At 40.0% G+C, this 21563-nt stretch overlaps 1 protein-coding gene across 1 annotated transcript in view; it reads left to right on the forward strand.

Annotated features, from left to right (window-relative positions):
- Positions 1-21563, forward strand: part of RHOJ (ras homolog family member J) — a 77029-nt gene that overhangs the window by 49739 nt on the left and 5727 nt on the right. Inside the window, exons 2-4 of the mRNA XM_039864523.1 lie at positions 4738-4796; positions 14449-14613; positions 16493-16588. Coding sequence (XP_039720457.1) covers positions 4738-4796; positions 14449-14613; positions 16493-16588 — 320 coding nt within the window. The remainder of the gene's footprint in view (positions 1-4737; positions 4797-14448; positions 14614-16492; positions 16589-21563) is intronic.

Here is a 21563-nt window from a genome sequence, read left to right on the forward strand (position 1 = left end):
GAGGTCAATCAAGGGTTGCCTCGCCTAAAAAAATAAATAAAAATATATATATATACATGAACATTTGCAAACTTTAAACCAGGTCACAAGCACACACAAGCAGCCCCGAAAGTGAGCATTGGAGCTAGGTGAGTCACTGTCCCAGACAAGATCTTTCAGAAAGAAGAGCAGGGAATAAGGGTCAGTTCAGAGAGAGAAAAGGTCAGTATATGCCGCTGAAGATACCCAGTCAGCAAGCATGATGAGGGCCAGAAATGTGAATTTTGATTTAAACCCTTCATTTCTTGCAGCTCCCTAGACATAGATAAACTGCTAAGATGATTACCCCCAACTTCTGAACAGCTCATAAAGAGTTTTTATGTCCCTTTAGGGTAAGCACAATTTGTTCATTTTTCAGGTGAGAGGGATATACTAAGTTGTCCAACATCTCACCAAATGAGTAGCAAAGTATGGACCTGAATTCAGGCATAAAGAAAAATTATCTGAAACTTGACTATAAATGCTGAGGCAGTGTTTAACACTTCCCGCAAGGGTTATTAATCAAGGAGACACAGTTTTGTGAGGTGACTGAAATGATGCAGGGAGTAAGCTCAGGTCCTGCCTGGGACATTTTCTTTCTAGGAGAAACTGACCTTTAAGAAATCAAGCCCACTACTTAGATCTCACTAGCGCCTCACTCTAACTCACAAAATTACTTCAATCTACACAAAGAAGAAACACAAGGAAGCAGAGTTTAATGGATTTGGAGAAGAAGGCCTTCATTTTACATACTTAACAGGTCACTGACACTTTTCACACTTTACTGAGAGAACCATCTGAACCATTAGCAGGTCATTTGACTCACTCTCTTTAAAACCTATCTCAACCCAGAAAAGAACCCTAATAGCTCCAAGAATAGAAGGTGATCTGGGATTTTAGCCTGACCACTGTCTACCAGGCAGATTTGCTAGCTACAAGCACTTTCCAGCAGTTAGTGTCTTACAAGGGAGCTTCAAGCTGCAGCTTTGCACATTTTGAAGGACTTTCTTCTGCCTAAATTGTCCCTGGTGACCCATTTCTGTACTATGTAGTCAGCATCTACTGTGTTTGCCAGGAACTGTGCAGGACATGGGGTATGGAGATTATTTCCTCAAGGGTCTTCCTGTCCAGTGGGAGATACAAAACACAGACCTAAACAGCTATCACTTAGGGTAGAAAGTGATGAGTAATTCACAAATATTAAGATCCCCTATGTGCCAGTTAATGTGCACTAGGTATACAGTGCAGAGCAACAGAGAATGGGCCTGTCCATAGACAAGGTTCAATAAGCATTTCTTGAAGGAGGGAAAGTAACAATTCTCCAGCATCTACTATGGGCCAGGCCATGTGCCAGGCATTTTCTCATTTAATTTCCTCCTCACAAGTACTCACTTTAGGTAGGTAAAGTTATCTCCATTTTTAACAAATAAGGAAAGAGGTACTCAGAGATATTAGGTGACTTTCCCATGGTGACTCAGACAGTGACTAGCAAAGACAGGATTGGAGCGCAGAACCACCTGACTTAAAAGATCCAGCTCTTTCAACCTCCCTACATTTACTATTAGCATTTTAGGGCATACCTGTCTTCCGTGCTGTTGTGACTGATTCATTTCCAAATTGAGAGGTCTCACAGGACATTGCAGCTTGTTGGCAAGCAATAAGGCATCCACTGCTAGCCCAAGATAAGGACTCACAAAGCCATTTGTACAACCCACAATCTGTGATTAATGCTTGGATCTGTCTCCAACTGCCCCTAGAGATTCTCTATCATCAACAGTGTGCTCCACTTATCTTATCCTTCCGATAAAACAGGAAAATAAAAAAAGCAGAGAAGAGGGAATAAAAGTGATTTCCAGAGATAGGGGCACAAGCTCTGCCTCCTTCCTTTCCAATCCCTCCAGCACGGCTGGCCAAACACAGAGTAGACTCCCACTACACAGCCAAACTGAGAACCGACGTGGCCTCCACCCCGACAGTGTCATCCTACCTACGCCAGGCCATTTTGCCTTAAACCAAGGAAATTATTTTAGTTCTTTCTCTTTCACTTCTCTTTGGGCGGGGAGGGGAAGGGCGGGAAGAGAATTCAGGACTTTCACAGCTTAACAAAGCCTTCAGAATAAAGTCCAAATTAGTGAATTAGGGCAGCCTAACCCTGAATGTCCACCTCTTTTGCCCCATCTCCCCATGCACCCCTGGTAGCTCATGAGCCACCCTTATCCTGCCCCCAACGCACCCCAGGTAGCTTGTGAACCACCTTTGCCCTGACCCCTGCATCCACTGGGGAGCTTGTGAAACACCTTTTTCCCATCTGCCAATGCACCTTAGGTAACTTTTGGTCATCCTTGGGACTCAGCTCAGACACGTTCTCCTGGAAGCCTTCTCTAACCACGCCCCAGCCATGCGTGTGCACAGACGCAGTAGGCCCTCGCTGCGTGTTCCCAGGCCCCCCCCCGGCACGCACACGCACGTACGCGCACGCACAGTGATACCCCCGCCACACCCCTCCACGGCGCGCTGGTGTAGCGTTTACTACGTTGTGTCGTGCCCAGGCTTTGCTAATAAACCCCTCCTCTCCACACCCTACGACAAGATTGAAAGTGTGTCTGGTCTTTCTGCTCCCAGGACTGAGCAATCCGGGAAGCCAGTAAACCCTGGAGGAACGCAAAGCTGAAGGGAAGAGAAGGCTGTGCCCAGACTCAACCCACAGCCCACCCTTCCAGGGCTGGCGCTTGTCTCAGGCCTGGTACAGTTTTCTGTAGTCACGGCTGCCAAAGAAGAAAAGGGTGAAGCCTGAGGACAAGCAGGCTGGAGGGAATGATTGTTCTCTGACAAAACTCAAGCAGTAGTTTCAGGGCTCCACTGACAAATGTCAGATCCATTTCTTAGAAATATTTGCATTGCCCAGTGGAGGCGTGAGGGTGACTCAGCTTCTAGCGATCACTCCATAGATGGCCCTGGACCTGTAGGTCATGGCACAATCCAGCGGAGTCTCCAGAACAGCTGCCCATAATCTGCATGTACTGGGTTGCCAGGGTTAGATGGAATCGGGTTCCTCACTTAAAAATACACACTTAAAAGCTCATCTGAGTAGCTGTAGCTATGTTATCAAGCTTAATTCATGTTGATCGCTAGAGGCAGAAAATTCTATGTATAATGGCTGAATTTATTCCCTTCATTCCTGATCAGTGACTAGGTAGTGAATTGGTCACAAAGGAAACCATTTAGACAGATTTCAGGAACATCTGATTAGACTCAAGCAGAAGCATACAGGAAGAGGAAAACAACAGGACAAAGAGCTCTGGGCCACATGGTCTCACCTTCATTTCCGTGGCTAGCCTGACGTTGGAAAGGAAGTAAAAATGTTTAAATGCCCTTCTTCTGTCAGTGTTGTTGCCAGAGTTGGATGGAGTCGGGTTCCCCACTTAAAAATACACATTTAAAACCTCATCTGAGTAGCTGTAGCTATGTTATCAAGCTGAATTCATGTTGATCTGAGTAGACAGAAATTATGTTCCAAGTATCTGGGGAGGCTGTGCTTTTAAACAAGTGCTTCTCAAAGAATGAGCCATTAAGAAGCACTTTGCATACATGTAGCCCATGAACCTGAAAACAAAAGTAAAATCATTTTTGAATCAGCAACTCTGAGCAGCAGACTAGAGAATTTGGCTGACGTATGTTGGAGATATGGTTATAAAAGGTTGCTATTCAGTTTATCCTTTAATTCCTTAACAACTAATGGTAGGAGGAATCGAAAATGAGCTTTACATTGCACTTGCACATTTTTTAATCAACTACTAAAAACACATTCTTCTTCATGTTTTACTTCCTTTTTCCAAAAAGAGATTAAATTTGGGGAGGAATTTAAATTTACTCTTTCCACTCACCAAGAGAATTGTCTTACTCTTGCGTTCAATCTGTTCAATCTCAGTTTAGTTTCAAGTAGAGATTTCATTTCCAGACATGTACAGAGTAGTTGGTATCCCTCTTTTACTTCTCACTTTCAGACACAATCGCTTGGCGAAGCAGTAAGCCTGCTGGGTACATCAAATTCTCCACTTTCCATGCTATATATATCCTTGAGGTATGTGAAACCAAACCTGTACATGTTCTCCTGCAACTAAGTTTCAAAACTGTAATGAATATCAATTGAGCAAAAGCACAGGAATATTTGAAAAAGAAAAGCTTTTAAAAATAAATATTCAGTCTGACTTGTTTCATTATTAGCTTTGCCTCATAGATAACAAAATATGCAAGTAGGTTAATATTCTTTGTTTTCAGGGTTTTATTAACATTTCAAAGACAGATTAAAAACAGATTTCTAACAAGGAAATTGCTTACACAATTCTGTACCTGAAAGGTGGCTCAAACCAAACAAAGGAAGAAAATAACCTAACCAAGAAAAGGTCCAGCAATCTTTTCCTTCAGGAGCTTGATATTCTAAAGCCTAATAAGGATCAATGAACAGCCTACAGAAGGCCTTTAGTGGCACCAATAATATTCACTTCATTTGAGAAATTTGGACTTGGCTCAGCCCATCCACTCTCACTGCAGCCCAGGGTTGCCTTTCATTTGGAAATCATGCTGTCGACTTGTTTTAGAATATACATGGATGAGGCAGATGCTTATCCTTCCTGCCCAGGGAGATGTTGGCAAAGAGAAATGTGAAGACTACTGATCAAAGCTTGTATTTATGGACTCTCCTCTTCTCTTCTTTTCTAGTTACCGTGACAGTGGGAGGCAAGCAACACTTGCTCGGACTATATGACACCGCAGGACAGGTATATTTTTATTACCTTGATTCATTTTTATTATCTTGATTCATTCAATAGATATTACCTCTTCTGATCATTTGAGGCAAATTTGCACATTTGACAACCAAAAGCACATTCTTAAGATCTTAAAAATATTTATAATTACAAAAAACTGATTATGTGATTCAATGTGTTGATAGGCAAATAATGATTGATTTATTGATTGATTGATGACTAACAATAACCAAAATAATATATTTGACCAAGACTTTCAATTTTTTTCTACTCTATCATTTCCAGATCTAGGATACTGAGTCAATTTCGTAAATTCGCATTTCACCCATTATTTTTTTCCTGTTACATTATTTACCCAACTTTTTTTGAATTGCCTAATGAGCTGTGGAAAGGTTCAGAAAGAGATAAGGGATGGGGGACTGGGGTGGTTGGAAGAAGATGGAGTAAGTGTTGGAAAGAAGAAAAGCTAAGACTAAATGTTTTCTAAAAATGAGGATCAACCTTTGAATAACTAGGAGTTGACTCTAAATTCTCTAAGATTCTTGAAATATGTTCACTCTTTCACATATGTTTCTTCAACTTGGAAAACATAGCCAACCAATAATGTGAGGCAATGAACTAGAATTCTCAACACTTAATCAATTAGCACATGCTCTACTTGGGTGAAAATGCCACCTTATCTTCCCTTCCTCACACTACATGCTCCATTATGAAAAGTTTCTAATGTTACAAGATCATGGGTTAGAGGGGAAGAGGTTTAAGCGATTGATAGCTGTAGCCCAATTCCTTTGTTAGAGCTTTTGTTACCATATGTCTTGGATCATTTATTTAGGTCAAAACCAGCAGTTGTTTAGTCTGTGCAAATTCGTACATCCTAAGTCCTTTGGCCTGAACATTTGACCATGCTCTTTCCCACTGTGAGTTTCCTGGTAATTGTTATCTGTAGTTACACATTTGTCGAGGCCTTTATTCACAATCATCTCGATATGTCTTTTTGTTCAACTTAAAAGATCTATACTAGAAAAAATAACAATAAATAGCATTTTCTTTGGGATTTCTGTGTGCATTTGCAAGACCCAATGTATACATGTCTGTGAGACATCAAAGGCTGCTGTTGGGTAAGTCTGGGAAGTGGGGAACCTTGAAAATCTAGCACTAGACTCAAGGCATCCAGTTTCCCCTCATTGTTAGAGGGCTATTTGAGTCGGCTACTCTCATAAACAGGGGAACTCACATCAATATCAAGACAGATAACTAGGAAAGGACGCCTCCAGGTGCCCAAATGGGAAAATTGGTTTGGCTGCTTGGAACTAAGTACAAGGGTCTCAGTGCAGCTCAAAGTTGGCTGCTCCTCCACCAGAAAGCATTCCAGCAATAGGAGTACACTGCTCTTTGGGCTGGAGTTGCCTAATTCAATCATGTAATCTTTGGGGTGACTCCATTTATCAGGAATTCACAGCCTTAAAGAGAGAGGAATTTATACCTTTCTGCCCTATAATCAGATTTTACAAATATAATTCAGTTTGAAAAGTTCAATACAGCAAGAATTATTGCCTAACTCTGAAACCTGTCTCTTTCCCTTGCCTTCTAAAAAGCTCCCTGTGCCTGTCGCGCCCACCTAGTTCTCTCGTCTTCTACCATCATGGTTGAAAGCTTCTGTGCATTAATTGCCCCCAGAACGACCCCCACCCCCAGCCCTCTATTTAATTTCAAATTCAATAAAACCATCTTAAACCTCTTGTAGTGTTTAATTCTTCTCTCCTACTGCTCTGTTCTTTTTAGAAAAAATAAATAAATAATAATAGTATAAGAATTGAAGCTGTAAGGCAGTGTAAAAGTATCTTTAAACTCCAAATGGAAGAAAGCAGAATGACCCAAACCTCTGACATAGGAGAAAGTGATGAGCACTGACAAAATATAACAACAAATGGGTTACAGGTATTTCTTCAACTTAACTTTCACTTTAATGCTTTCCAGCAGCTATTTGAAAGCTCAGAGGTAGACAAGGTTTATAGTGGTGCATGGGGAAAAGGAATCAGAACACATCTTAAGTTTTCTTCTAGGCCTCAAATTCTATGATTAGGACCTTTAAAAGATGACTTTCAAGAAAGCCTAAAAGAACTGAAGTATTTAAACAAAATGACTTGAGGCTACACCTAAGAGAGACCTTTCAGCAGTAAAGGATTATTAAATATTGGAATTTGTTATACTAAAGTATGACATATAATTCATTTTGTAGACCAGAGTTTTTCAAACTTGATCAGGCATCAGAATCACCGTAGGTCTTGTTAAAACCCAGCCGCTGGGCCCTAGCCACAGAGATTCTTATTCTATAGGTGGGACCCAAGAATTTGCAGTATTTGCATTTCTAACAGTTTCCTGATGATGCTGCTATCGGTCTGCACACCATACACTGAGAACCACTGTTCTAGAACCTTGTCACTCCAAGTGTCATCCACTGACCAGCAGCATCAGCATCTCCAGGGACTTATTAGAAATGCAGATCTCAGATCCCACCTCCAGCCTATTGAATTCAAAAATTTATTTTTTAAAGGTCCCCGGGTGATTCGTAGGTGCATTAAAATTTGAGAAGCACTACTCTGGAAGCCTTCAGTGGTTGAAGCGCTTTCCCAACGTTACGAGGAGGCGGTGGAAAATAACCATCACCCAAGTCGATTTCCGTGGTTCTACAACTCTGTGAATAAGGCTTTGTAACAAATTTAACTTAAAGCATCTTCCCAAAATTTCCATTCCCTGCCTCAGGTAGATTAGTCCACTCTCCATAGTTATATTCTAGCAATGTTGCTGCAGCCACATGCCTAAGGAGCATCTATAACTAACTCAAAAATACTCATTTGGCCAGAGTTACTACTAAGAAAGAGAGGTGATCTCAAACTTTGATTGCTCCTTGAACCACAAAAAGGAAATGAGTCTCCAAACCCAGCTACAGAGTCTTTCTTGCTATGAATAATTAGATTTTTTTCTTATATGAATAACCAAGGAGCAGTGTCCCTTATTTTTGTCTGGAGCTGGCTGTGGGTCAGACTTGATGAAAACAACCTCGAGAAGCACATGTGTTCTGAAAGGTTAAGTGATAGGAATTTAGTATTTCTATCTTCAAAGTCACCCCTGAACAAAATCGTTTGACCTGGTTCCCACCTAGTCAGCCTTGGGCACAACAGCAGCCTGACCAGCCCTGCCTGAGACTCACTCCCAGCCCTTTACAAGCCAGCCAAGCATTCACTAAAGACAGTTTATAATGAAGTCACATGCACACACTGCCAGCACATGGCAGCTATTAAACATTAGCTCTCTCCCCAAACCCCTGAAACAAACTAATATTTGAACTTTGAGTGGGAGTCCTTTGCATACAGAGTCTTCAGAACTCTGGTTCATGTGTTAAGTAGAATTCCAAACATTAGGTTAGGCAATAAAGTGAGGGCTTTTTCTCAGGGTGACTCTGCATGTTACCCCTCAGCTCACACTGAGGAAGCTACAAGGCCAGGCCTGTAAGCCAGATCTCTTTAGGTGCTGCCAACTCATCCTGTTCAGCACATGCCCCTAATAGTATATTACTGAAAGTCTCTCTGAAATGGATCTCTAGAGTTCAGATCTTTGGCTCGGCTACAAAGGGCCTGAGAGCCAACTTTTCCATGACGTGCTTGCAGGCCAGTTTGTTTAGAGTGCGTCATGGGGAGCGAGATGTGGGGTGGGGATGCTACAGCAAAGCCTGGGCATTCACTGCCTGAGGACTGCCAAACTGGGAGAGGGGTCTTTCCCAGGTCATGGCTGTGAGCCAAGCATCCTTTCACTCACTGCCAGCCACCAGAGTGGAGCCAGCAAGGGTACTAAGACATCTTGCCTCCTTCTCTGAGTGGGTCCTGGCTTATACGAGGAGTGTGGGGAAAGCCCTGCTCAGATGGTGGCCTCTCACGTCAAACTCCAGAATGGACATATCACAAAGATAACATTTGCAAAAGTGGCAGTTAGTGGCACTGAATCTTCTGATTCAGGAGCCTGGTTTCTCAACAGGGTAAACCCCTGAGTTCTCTAAGCACAGAATGGTGTCTGTCACTGAGAAACCACTACTCGCAGCAGCTCAGCTGTCACCAGTGACCGTGAGAGTGTGGGAGCAGGAAGGCCATCAGCTGCACCCCTCAGCCAGGGCTGCACAACACATGTCTTTACCAGCCCTGATCTCTGAAGCCGCCTTTTCCCAATAGGCTGAAGAAAGAGACATGAGGCAGGGAGGCAAGTACAGCTGGGGTTCATTAATGGCAACCCAAGGTTCACTTGGAAAGATGCCAGTCTTCCCCTTTGCTATTGGCTGACCCAACAGGGCCATCTGGAGCACAAAATCTGGCATCAACCCTCTATGGAAAGTTTGCCTAAAACCTCAAAATAAATGTTTTTCCTCAATAAGCAATTCGAACTTTCTTGCTCACATGCATCTTAATGTGGTTTTAGAAGTGCACAACTTGTGGGAAGTGGGGGCTTGGGAAGAAGTTTGCCCACATGACGAGTTATTTGTAAAAGCAACCCTAGGACATTATCTTAATTCTGAAATCCTAAAAAAAGGAGCTGTGGGGACATTAATTCAGAGGATCAATCAGAGTATGCAAACATTTGGGTCTCATTACTACTCACTTCAGAAAAAGTTCATTTCAGATTCAGCCCTGGTATCCAAAGAGGGTAGGAACTGCAACTGTTGCTGATATGGGAGGACAGACTCTTGGCCATTAAAGAACTTACTATGTTCAAGACACTGTTCTAAGTGGCCTACAAATACTAACACATTTTATCCTCATAACGACCCTACGAGGCCAGCACGATCAACCTCACTTTAAATAAGGAAACCGAGCAGAGAAAACTCACCCAAGATCACATGTAGTCGCTGACAGGGCTGGGATCTAAAGCCAGAGAATCTGCCTTCCTGGCCCATGATCCTAAGCACGATGCTACAATCTCACCCTATACTTTATGCCAGATTTTCCAACCCAAGCCTGATGGATATGAATGTATTTATGGGAGAATATGAAAATGAGACATGCTAGGAATCTGGAATAAATGTCACTAAACCCAAGAAGACTTGGAAGCAGGATTCTATTTCCAGTTGAATATGGGTATGGGGAGTAGGGAGGGTAAAGGGAGTGCTCAGTGCACCTCTCCTTGCCACTCAGCGTGACCTGGAAACTTTCTAGAAATGCAAATTGTTGGGCTTCATCCCAGACCTGCTGCTGAATAAGAAGCTGCACTTTAACAAGATCCCAAGGGATTCAAGTGTACATAAAGTCTGAAAAGGGCTGGTCTAATGGTTTCACTTACTCACCACCACCTGTACCATCTGATGCTAAGGCCGTCCCTGAACATTTCTAATGGTCACCCACAGTCATCCCAGAACTCTAGATTTGCCTTCAAACCAAACACTCTCCTGTCTTCAGAGTTAACTTGAGTGGCAAGTACTCAAAAGCCTACCTTGCCCCAAATCCCACCCTGCCCCCCAACCTCCCCATCCCTTCCCAAGCCCCACCTGAGCCTCTTTCTCCACTTTAACCCTCCACGGCCCCCTTTCGGATGCTCTTTTAGATTAAAACATTGTCTCTTCAGGAAACACTCCACACTGGTCTTCTATTCTCAATTTCGCATACCGGCTAGACAATCTACACTTCGTAGCCCCTTTACACCATCTCAACATGTGATCCTCCAATCTAGGCTCCAAACGTGCTCCATCACACACACACGCACACACACAATCCCTTAAGTTATCAGCTGGTACAAATTCAAATTCCTCAACCTCCTACTGGTCACCCCACAGTCCCAAGGGGATACTTCCTTTTATTAATCCTGAACCCCATGCCATATTTCATTGCTGCAGCCAGTGGCGAACTGGGGCTGGAAGGAGTCCACCGCCCCAGGTGTGAGCCTTCTTTAAAAGTACGTTTGCTCTGTGGTTCCAATTTAATCACTTAATCTGTCTAGACTTTAGTTTCCTAAAACGATAAAATTGGCTGAGATGGTGTAGCCCCTCCCCCAGAGCCTCGGCTGGGCGGGGCCTGAGGGGAGGGCTGGGCAGGGCCTGAGAGAGTACTTAACAAGCTCCCAGGTGATGCAGATGCTGCTGGTCGGGGACAATACTTTGAGAGTCCCTGTACAAAATTATCTATCTGTAAGACTTCTTTCAGCCTTAAAATTATATTTTTCCAATTCAGTCAAATAAATGTTCTACATTATTTTATCAGAGAGCTAACAAAGAACAAGAGAAACTTCACCTGTCTCGCATAAATCAAGTTGTTTCCCATATTTTCATTTCTTTCTGCAAACTAGATTGCCAATTCTTATTCACCTTACATAGTTCATATAACATCTTTAACAGTGCTAGACGTTCAGGAGGCAATTAATAATTTTTTTAATGGAATTACACAGCAAGACTAAGGTTTACACAGAATAGAGAAATCCAGAATACAGTGTAGGATAAAGCCCAATGAAGCACATGGTCAGAAGTCACTCAGCTGGACAACCTAGGCTACCCTGCCAGAAGGGTAAATCATCAAAAACAAACAAACAAACAAAAACTCTTTTTTTCCCAACTACAGTCTGTCCAGCAACCCACTGCCTTCCTAAATATTCCATAATGTAAGCAGAACTGCTTTGATAGCTTCTGGATAAAGAATCAAATAAACATGATCCTTTCAGACTGCCAATTATTTGTTCCTACCTTACCTAGTTGTGACATTTCTCCTGATTGTGTTTGGCTTTGAGGTTTTAAATATACAGTGTCTGCTGCCATCTGGTGGTAATTTCTAATAGATGTAGGCCATGAAATAGATACTATACCCAAGTGGTCTAACATTTCTTTTCTCAGATCCCTGGATAAAGCATGAGTCTAGATTAAAATTCCTGGATAACTGAATTTTCAGGAAAATTCTTCATCTGTGACTTAAAATTCTGGCTGAAGCAGATAGTGTGGTCACAATTACAAGCTAGAGCTGGATTCAGGCTAAATACCCTCTCTTGGTATTTAATAGCTTTGCGACATTTGTCCATTAGTGAACCTCTCTTAAGCTTAATTTCCTCTTCTATGAAATGTGGATGTAGGTAGTGCCATCTTTGTGAGAATTCAACAGGATAATACATGTGAGTGCTTGAAAAACTGCCTGGCCCTTAGTAATAAGCCTTTGATATATCCTTGGTTGATGGTGAAGATGATCATGATGTAAATCATTTGTTCTCAGCTCCAGGCCAATAAAATCAGAATGCCCAAGTACTCAAGCTCACTATCCAGAGATTCTGATTTAACTGGTCTAAGAGTAGGACAGTGGGTAGAGATAGGTAGTTGGCTAGCAGTGCATCAAGATGGTCTTAAAACTCCCCAGGTGATTTTAATAAAAAGTACTATAGTAAACAACCCACAGAAAAGCCATGTGCTCATTTGCTGATCACTGCAGACCTAGTACAATCCAATCAGTCAATCGCATTTATGGAATATTTGCCATGGACGGAGTATAAGTGAGTCATGAGAAAAAAAAATCGACATGGTCCCTGCTCCATGTATGACAATCTAAATGGGAGGATGAAGTAGCAGAGGGTGGGTGGTGTCATGAATAGTTGTAGATTATAGCCTGGAAAGGAGAGCTCTTAGTGCGTGGGCCTCACAGCTACTCAGAGAGAGAAGGGAGAGAGGTGGAGAGACCGTGGGAGAGAAGGTTGGGTTTTCAGGGCTAGTCGTGTAAAGGGGGGGGTGACAACAACAGAAGAACTGTTCCCTTCCCCTGTCCCCTACCACCACCCCCACACAGACACACAGACACACAGACATGGGCGCAGCTCGGCTGAGGTGCAGCCAGTAGGCCTAGCCCAATTGCCCAGCAGGACCAGTGTTTGTTCAGCAAGGCGCCCAACTCCCACTTATTTGCTTTAATAGAAATGTTGTAAATGACCCACAATAACTGATTTTTTTATATCCTTTTGTTCATTTCTTAGGATTTTAGGATTTTTCAGCATCCTTTCCATCTTGATTCGCATTCTATTTAGGTGGCTAAAAACCTTGGCTTGAGTTTTAATAGCACTAGCAGTTAGAAGAGTAGCAGGCATGCATAACGAGCGCCTGTGTGCTGGGTACCTGGAGTAGCTAAACAATAGATTAATACATGCCGGTCAACCAGAGACGACCACACCTAACATGCTAAGGGACTTCCTTCCAGTCACGTGTGTACATGTATGTGCATACCCCCGTTTGAAAAAGACATTAATACAGTCAATAGAAATATGGTGAGGTTGATATTTTGACATAGTAAGTTTTTAAAAAGTGGCACAATAATATGAACTATATAATCAACTTATCTTTTGAAAACTAAATATGCATATATTATATATGTAAATATATATTTAATATTTGGAAGGATACCCTTAAGTTGTGACTCCCTCTGGGAAGAGAGGAAAAACTATTAGAGATCACCTAGGGAATGAAAACAAAGTTTCGCTTCTACTCTACGTACTTGTGTAATGTTGAAATTTTTGCAAAGAGCATATATGAGTTTTATTTTTTTAATGTTAGGAACAGTAGTTAGGACCCTAATAAGTGAATTCGTATGTTGTCCATGTCTATGTACAAATGTGTGTGATAAGTGTGAACATATTGGTGTGGTTGCACCTATATGTGTATGGTGAGCCTGTGTGTATAGCATATATACATATATAAAGTATATGTGGTATGTGTGAACACATAGGTCATATTGTGGTGTATGAGGAAATGTAGGTAAACATAGTATATGCATACATAGTATAAGTATACACACATACACATAAAATTACTTTTGGCTTATGTGTTACTAAATTTATGAAAATATATAAAATCTTCTATTGAAATAGAAGATTTTATCTCGGAATCTCCTAAAATATTTTATATATAATAAAATGTACTTGCTGACATTTTCCCAAAGTTGAGATGATCCATTTTACTTTGTCTTTATCATCTCCCCCTAAAACGGCACATACATAAACATCTTACATAACTAGGAACTCTTCAACCAGAGCATGCTCTGGTCTAAAAAGGCTTTCGGAAAAAATAAATAAGCTGGCATTTTATTTATGAGACCACATTATGGCCTTTAGGTAGACATAGAAACAAATCCCAAATTCTGAGCTCTAAACCCTCACACAATATATTTCTTCAATTTTTATGGTATCTGATTTGGCAACAACTCTTCGGTTTGCATTTTTGTTAGCTCATTCTAAATTAAATTTGAATACATTTTTTAAATTGTATAAGAAGAGAATTTCTGTGCCTTGGCCAATGGCCCACTAATTTAAATCCATATTGAACACAACAGAGTTCCAATGTGACAGGACAACTGCAATAATCATTGATGAATTAAAGACATTAAATGGGCAAAATTTATGATGTGTAAATTATCTCACTAAAAGCTATTAAAATTTTTGTTTAAAGTTCATTTTAAAAGGGAGCAATTCATAATCTCCATACACAACAAAAAGGTATTTTCCTGACTGATGGCTTCTTTATTTCTAGTAGTATAGGGAAGTACCAGATTCCAGGGGAAGGAACAGGGTCACAGAGGGCTACAATAGAATCTTGGGCCTGGCACTCCCCGGAATCACAAGAGACCCCTCTCACCCAGGCTGTATGAATTCTTTGCTCTTCCCATAGGAGGACTACAACCAGCTGAGGCCTCTCTCCTACCCCAACACTGATGTGTTTTTGATCTGCTTCTCTGTCGTAAATCCTGCCTCTTACCACAATGTCCAGGAGGAATGGGTCCCGGAGCTGAAGGACTGCATGCCTCATGTGCCTTACATCCTCATAGGCACCCAGGTTAACAGGCGGGTGATGGCAGGGTGGGGTGGGTGGGGCAGGAGGGTGGCCAAAAAGGAAAGACGGTTTGTGTATCTCTTGAACATCCTGTTCTATCAGACACTATAGAAGAGTATCTCAGATATATCAATCCCATGAACAGCTGTTCTTAATATCTGCATGATTAATTAGCCACAACTGAAAAAATAGAGCTATTTGATGTGAAGCAGGAAGTTGTGATGTGGCCTTTAAAAATTAATCTCGGCTTTTTATTTTTAAATAACATTAATTTTTTTGAAATAGATGCCCATCTCCAGCCATAAGCCAGAGGAATGACATGGGGATGTCAATTATACTTATTAGCCAATATTTTTTATATCTAAAATCCATGATTGTTTGAAAGTCACAAAATAGGTATGAATGTCAAAATGACATTCCAGCAATCAGAATAGCCACATTATGATAGAAACTCCTTAGTAATACTCCTGGAGAAGGAAGACAGAAATTTACTCTTTTCTATTTTCTTTAAGCCTTTGGTCTTCCAGATTTTAAAAAAAAAAGTTAAAGCAAATATACCAGATAAACAAACCTGTGATTATAAAGGCCTTTAAAATGTTTTGAAAGCTCATGAAGTTCATAGTTTGAATTTCCAACAGTAATTGCACAGAATTGTTAAATATTGTTCCAACTTTCTATAGTTTTAAATAGATTTTGTTCTTTGCTATATTAAACTGAAGTTACTATCCCAGAGACACAGAAATGAATAATACTGAAGGATTTTATTGTTATCTGTTTCATATGCTGTTGTTTTCTATTTCTCATTTTATATTCTGCTTAACAAAGAGAAATTTTTAAAAACATAAAAGTAGAAAAATATTTACCAGAGAAGATATGGACATATAATTAACACATCAATAAATCAGAATACAGTTAATGCTTCTGCTCTGAAAGTTGTTTGTTTAAATTAAGTCTTTTGCCTTAATCCCAGATGATAATGTTTGACCGTATTGATGGAGTCCTGATTCCTGTTGCCAAAATATGTGATGGGATATGCAAACATCTCTGTGTAATTCGAGACTAATTTATAACAGATGGACACTAAGTAGAACAATGAAGGCCAAAAACAAAAACAAAACAACAAAAACTACACAAATTAGTAAAGCTGCACAATGCTTATAAATGAAACCCTCGTATATAAATTTAATATATGAATATACTGGTTTTCCTTTAAAACACAAGCTTATGTGTGCCCACATTCACACCCATTCATATATGCGTGGGTTCACATACACAGTGAGATTTTAAAGCAACTAAAATATTTAATTAAATTATAAAACCTAATCCATGCTATTTTCAAAGTAGTTCTACCTTTGAAAAGATTAATGCTTATTCCTGGAACAAATCCTTAGAAATTCATCTCTAGAACTTGCCTTCAGCTGCAGTACATTCAGTAAAATATTTTCACAGCAGCCCTTTGAGGGATGAAGATTTGGTTTGGAAAAGCCAAAATTATCTATTTTTCTAGGAAATAAATTATTAAAAATGAGTAACCTAATTTGGGATCAAATGAGCATCACTGTAAGGTAGTAAGATTTATCAATTATTTTATGTGTCCCATAAAGGCTCTAGAAATAAATGGGAATTTTCAAAAACATCTGAACGGCCACAGAATCATTGGAGTAAGTCCTGGGGAAAATACAAGAAAAGCCTCATGTATATATTTACAAAAAAATTATTTTAATTTTTAGACATAATATGGACATGTGTATGTGCTTCTTTAAAGAAGATTTGGCAACTACATAGATGTCAAAGGGAAAAATATCTCTATTATGTCACAGTTTAAAATACCTGGTAATGCCTGAAAAAATAAATGACCTTATCACATGTATGTTTTTGCCAGATTGATCTCCGCGATGACCCCAAAACCTTGGCCCGTTTGCTGTATATGAAAGAGAAACCGCTCACTTACGAGCATGGCGTGAAGCTTGCAAAAGCGGTACAGTCAGATTTGAATTTAATTTTAAATGTATGCTGAAAGAAGAGTTTGGTGTATGCTTCAGCATGAGTGAGCTACACAGCTTTTGCTTTAAAGTACAATGTGTTCAGAATCTTCTCTGCATTATATTCTCCCCTCTGTTCTAGTCAGGCCAGAAGGGACCATTTGGTTAGCATTCTTGTCAGCCAGCATTATCTGTTTTTCATTAAGAAAGAAACTTGGTGAATTTAAACAGCTGGGACACTTAGCATTTGATTTAGCAACCTCTATAATATCCACTTACCATATTTAGTATGAATAAAAAGAGTCATTAGATATGTATTTATAAATCTCACTGCTTATTATCGGTATAACTCATTTAAATGACCCCATAAAAGGCACTGTGTGATTTTGAGGGGGGAGAAACTTAGCTTAGCATCTGGCAGGGTTATATTTGTTCAGTATTTCTCACCATATAATGCATGGCCACTTAGAGAGGCTGGCTTATGTCACAAACAGCTTCTGGAAGAGTAATGCAGACCAAAAAGTAACTAGTTGGAGAATCCAAGTTGCAGATAATAGCAACTTGCTCACAGCTGGTTGTTCTCACAGACCTTTCTTCATTCTTGAGAGCTTAACATGAATAGTGATTTGGGGGCGAGGGGGTTGGATACTTAGAAAGTATTTGCCATACACCAAATCTTTGTCACCCAATTACTACCAACATGTGTGTAAAAGCAGTCACTAAAATGGACACAAGAGGATGAGGTACTTTATGTAATAGAAGGCTTATAAATCATATTTTCATAACCTGAATCCACCCCTCACTGATTTAGTCACAAATCCATTGACACAGGCCAGAGGTTTCAGAAATTTATTTTACTTTCTAAACTAACCGTGCATGCCCCAAGCAGAATTAGTAGTAGCCCTTTAAACTGGTCAAGAATAATGTTAATTGCAAATTTTTCATTAACAAAAACACACAAATTCCTCTTATTAAAATTATAGGTACCAAAACTAAATATGGTACACTTGAACAGAAGCGAATTTAATAAAAATTATGTTTTTATGAGTTCAATACATGAGAACATCTCACAAATATTTGGGAGACCGAAAGCTTTCTACTTCTGTGAATAGTAATGTCAGAACCATCGTTACAATACCATGCACTTTACAAACTCTGTCTCATTCCAGCCTCATGATAACCTTCCTAGGCAGATAGTGTTTGTCTCATCTTACAGTTGAGGAAGCAGAGTCATGGGGAGATAAACATATTTGATTTGCCAGCTGATAATAACAGAAACAATTCTAATCCAGCCTTGGGGACATCACCCCGGTGCACCTGACCGCTGTGTAAATTGTCTCTTCCCACCTTTAGTTTCCCTCCTATAAAACGGATACATGTCAATACGTTCTTCTATCTTTTCCTCAGACATCCAGCTTAAATTATCTCACTAAGGTGCATAAATATACACCTCCATAAATAATTGTACGTGATTCCCAGCTATACATTTTTCACAACAAAAAGGTCCAGGAGACTCAGCACCAGCTTTTTGCAGAAACGTGGTTTCTATGTCCCTTGCTTCTGGTCTATCTTCCACCAGCATCCTGTCAGTGTCCTCACCTGACTTCTCATTTGGGAAGTTATTCTTTCCCTCTGGAAAAAAAAAAAAAGTCATTCCAAAGCCTCCCATCTCATTTCATATTTATTTTAAGAACAATGACTGAGTTCACCACTTTATTGCCTTTTGCCAGTTTCTCCTAGCAACTGCTCCTAGGTACAGAGAGAATCATGTTTAGCTTACAAAATCCAATTTAGAAGAAAACGAAGCAAGATTTTAACTTGTTTCATCACAATTCGTGTAATTATAGAGATGCTTTAAGTTTCTCTGCTCCTTGACTTTCCTGTCAAGTAGTTTATAATAACAGCTGGCATTTATGGAGTGTTTGCAGTGTGCTAGGCTTGGTGCCAAGCGCTTTACATGCCTGGTCTTAATTAATCCTCACAGCAACCCCCTGAGGCGCTGATATCATATCTCTACTTTCCTAGAGGAAACTGAGGTTCAGAGAAGTTAAGTCACAGCGCTAGAAAGTGGCAGAGCTGAGATGTGACAGTGGGCTTTAACCACCACACTCTTCTGTCCCCTCCCATAATCTGAGAAGAAACCTTCAGGTTTGGGCATCTTTTTTATCGCCAAAGCCCCATATTTTAATGTGCATATTCTCTCCATAACTTAAAACACTTTGCAAGTTCATATTTTTCTTATCCAATTCCTTTTGTTCAGTACTTTTCAATTTCCAAAGCGTTTTTTATCTATCATCTCTTTTTGGTCTCAAAGGGCATTTTACTTTTAAGGAGCATCTTCAGATCACACATATTTATGATTCTTTATACTTCAAAGTAAACTATATTTACATAAATGTTTTGTATCAATTTATAATATTCATTGTTAACCTTTTACTTGTTATCTCTCTTCATTTCATCATTTTTTAATTTTCAGCCTCATTCCTTGTTCATTTGTGTATGTCCATATTGCTAGATTTATTCCACAATAATTGACTGAACATTCAATATGTGCTAGGAGTTATGCTATTCCTTAGCTCTAAGATTATAATTCTTTGCACATTCTCTTTCCCAATTCCAGTTGATGCAACCTAAACATGATTTCCTAAGTTCAGACTCCCTAAGGTATTTCCTGATAAAACACTTTACCATTTTTTCTTTTTCAGTCTTTGGCCTCTTTTTGCCTACTCCTGCCATCTCCTTCTCCTGCTTGTGCCTTGTCTAGTGTTGTTCTCACTCTTTGTCTTAGCACCTGTTTCCTGCTGGGTTTGTAACAGGTACCTGTGGGGTATAAAGCAGCAAAATTGCTGCAAAAATCCTGTAATCAATGTTCAGCCATGTTAATCAGCTGCAGCCTTTAATACCCTCCTCCTGACTGCAAAAGTCACCATTAACCTCCTTGTTTTGTGTGCCAACAATTTCTTCTTTTTCCCATGGTCATGAACACCTGTCACTTCATCGCTGGGGTCTGAGTTACAGAGATGAGTGAGAGAGAGACAGCCCTGCTCTCAAAAGGCCCATAGGCTAGAAGAGGAGAGAGACAGGCAAACAAAAGCATACCAGCTGAATAAATACAGCACGTGTGTGCAGAGCACTGAGGTAGCAGAGAAAAGGGAGTGACGGACACATTCAGGAGAGAAGGATTCAGAGAAAATTTCTTGGAGCAGTTGACATCTGAGCCAGGTCTATAGAATAAGGATATTTGTTAGGTGGACCAAGTTAGAGGACTGGGGAGAAAAGTATCTCAAATTGAGAGACCAGTACATACAAAGCCATCCTTTAAAGCATAAGGAGCACATTGGCAAGTAGTGGGTCAAATTTCACCTACAAATGTTTTGATCAGTCCACACAGGTGTTTTTAATGTGAACTGGTGGCCAACATTGAACAATTTGGACACTTTACATAAACATACACATCTCCGGCATCTAAAAAAAATTAGACATCTGGCAACACTAGCCAGCATTTCCATATCAACTACAAATTTTAAACAGTCTTTGAGACAAGGCATGTACCCTTCAGTTTGCCACAGTCCCCATCACTCCTTATTAACCTACACTCAAGCAACACACTCACATTATCCACCCTTGAGTTGGCAATCCTACAGTCTTAAAAAATTCAACAGCAAATACATCCAGCTTACAAATGTTTTTCCTCTTTCAGCAATTTGATCATAATGCTGATCTGTGGAGATAGAATTTCTTTTACAAGCCATTCGTTTTTCCTTTTCTTGGCTCTCAGGTTGCCCTCTCTGTGTACCTTTCCTAATTCTTAAATAAGGAATAAAGAATTTCCCTGTTATAAGCCATTTCTTTAGATACCAGCTTATTCTGTTTATTCCACTAACATCTTCTCTTCTCTCCATTTATAGGAAATGCCTTGCTTTTCCTTTCCATGTTCTCTTGTCATCCTCACTAAGTTCATGACAACTTTGTTCATTACTTTTGCTCTCTCAGCCCCATTTCTTCACATTTGCTCTTAAGAGTAGCTAAGACTCTGACTCTGGAGACAGATTCAAATCTCTGCCATTTTCTTAGTTGTGTAGCCTTAGGGACATTACTTACCCCTCTGGGCATCAGTTTTCTGAGCTGCAAATGAGGATGGTTATAGACTTACCTCATAAAGTTCTCGTGACATTTTAATGAGCCAGCGTACCTCAAGGTCTAGCTCAGCAAACTATAGTGGTTGTTAATTCTGTGTGCCCTCTCAGTATTTCTGTAGCAGGGGAGATCTCTTTGCCTCTATTCCTTCATGTTACACTCTATCTTATCTATATATGTCCTACTTCTAGGAGGGTGACCTGGAAGAAGTATTAGATTTTTTTTTTCCATTTGAATAGTCATTGTAGATTTGTTTGTTTGTTCATTAATTTCATCTTTTCAGACTCGTGTTCTCTATACCTCTGATAGAGAGGTATTGTCCCAGCTTTAGGACAATAAATTTTAGCTACTATTACAAAGTTATTAGAAAAGTATTCTCTCAGTTTACAATTCCTCAGTCTCTATTTTTTTCTTGAAAATAAATCTTTTTTTTTTTTTTTTTTGCCGCCGAATGGGATGGGATTGGGGGGCTGGATGAAAAAGGAGAAGGGATTAAGAAGTACAAATTGGTAGTTACAAAATAGTCATGAGATATAAAATACAGCATAGGGAATATAGTCAATAATATTATAATAACTAAGTATTGTGCCAGGTGGGTGCTAGACTAATTGAGGGGATCACTTCGTAAATTATATAAATGTCTAAACACTATGCCGTACACCTGAAACTAATATAAAATAATGTTGAATGTCAACTCTAATTGAGAAATAAAAATTTTAGAAAAATAAATCATTTTGGTAAAGCATGTGCCAGATTGCTAACATGGGTATCTGAACAAGGATTTGTGAATCCTGAGCTCTTACAGACTGGTTCTAAATATTTGGCTGTGTGGGT

The sequence above is a fragment of the Pteropus medius genome, unplaced genomic scaffold (assembly GCF_902729225.1).
Source record: "Pteropus medius unplaced genomic scaffold, Ma_sr-lr_union100, whole genome shotgun sequence".
Taxonomy (NCBI): Eukaryota; Metazoa; Chordata; class Mammalia; order Chiroptera; family Pteropodidae; genus Pteropus; species Pteropus medius.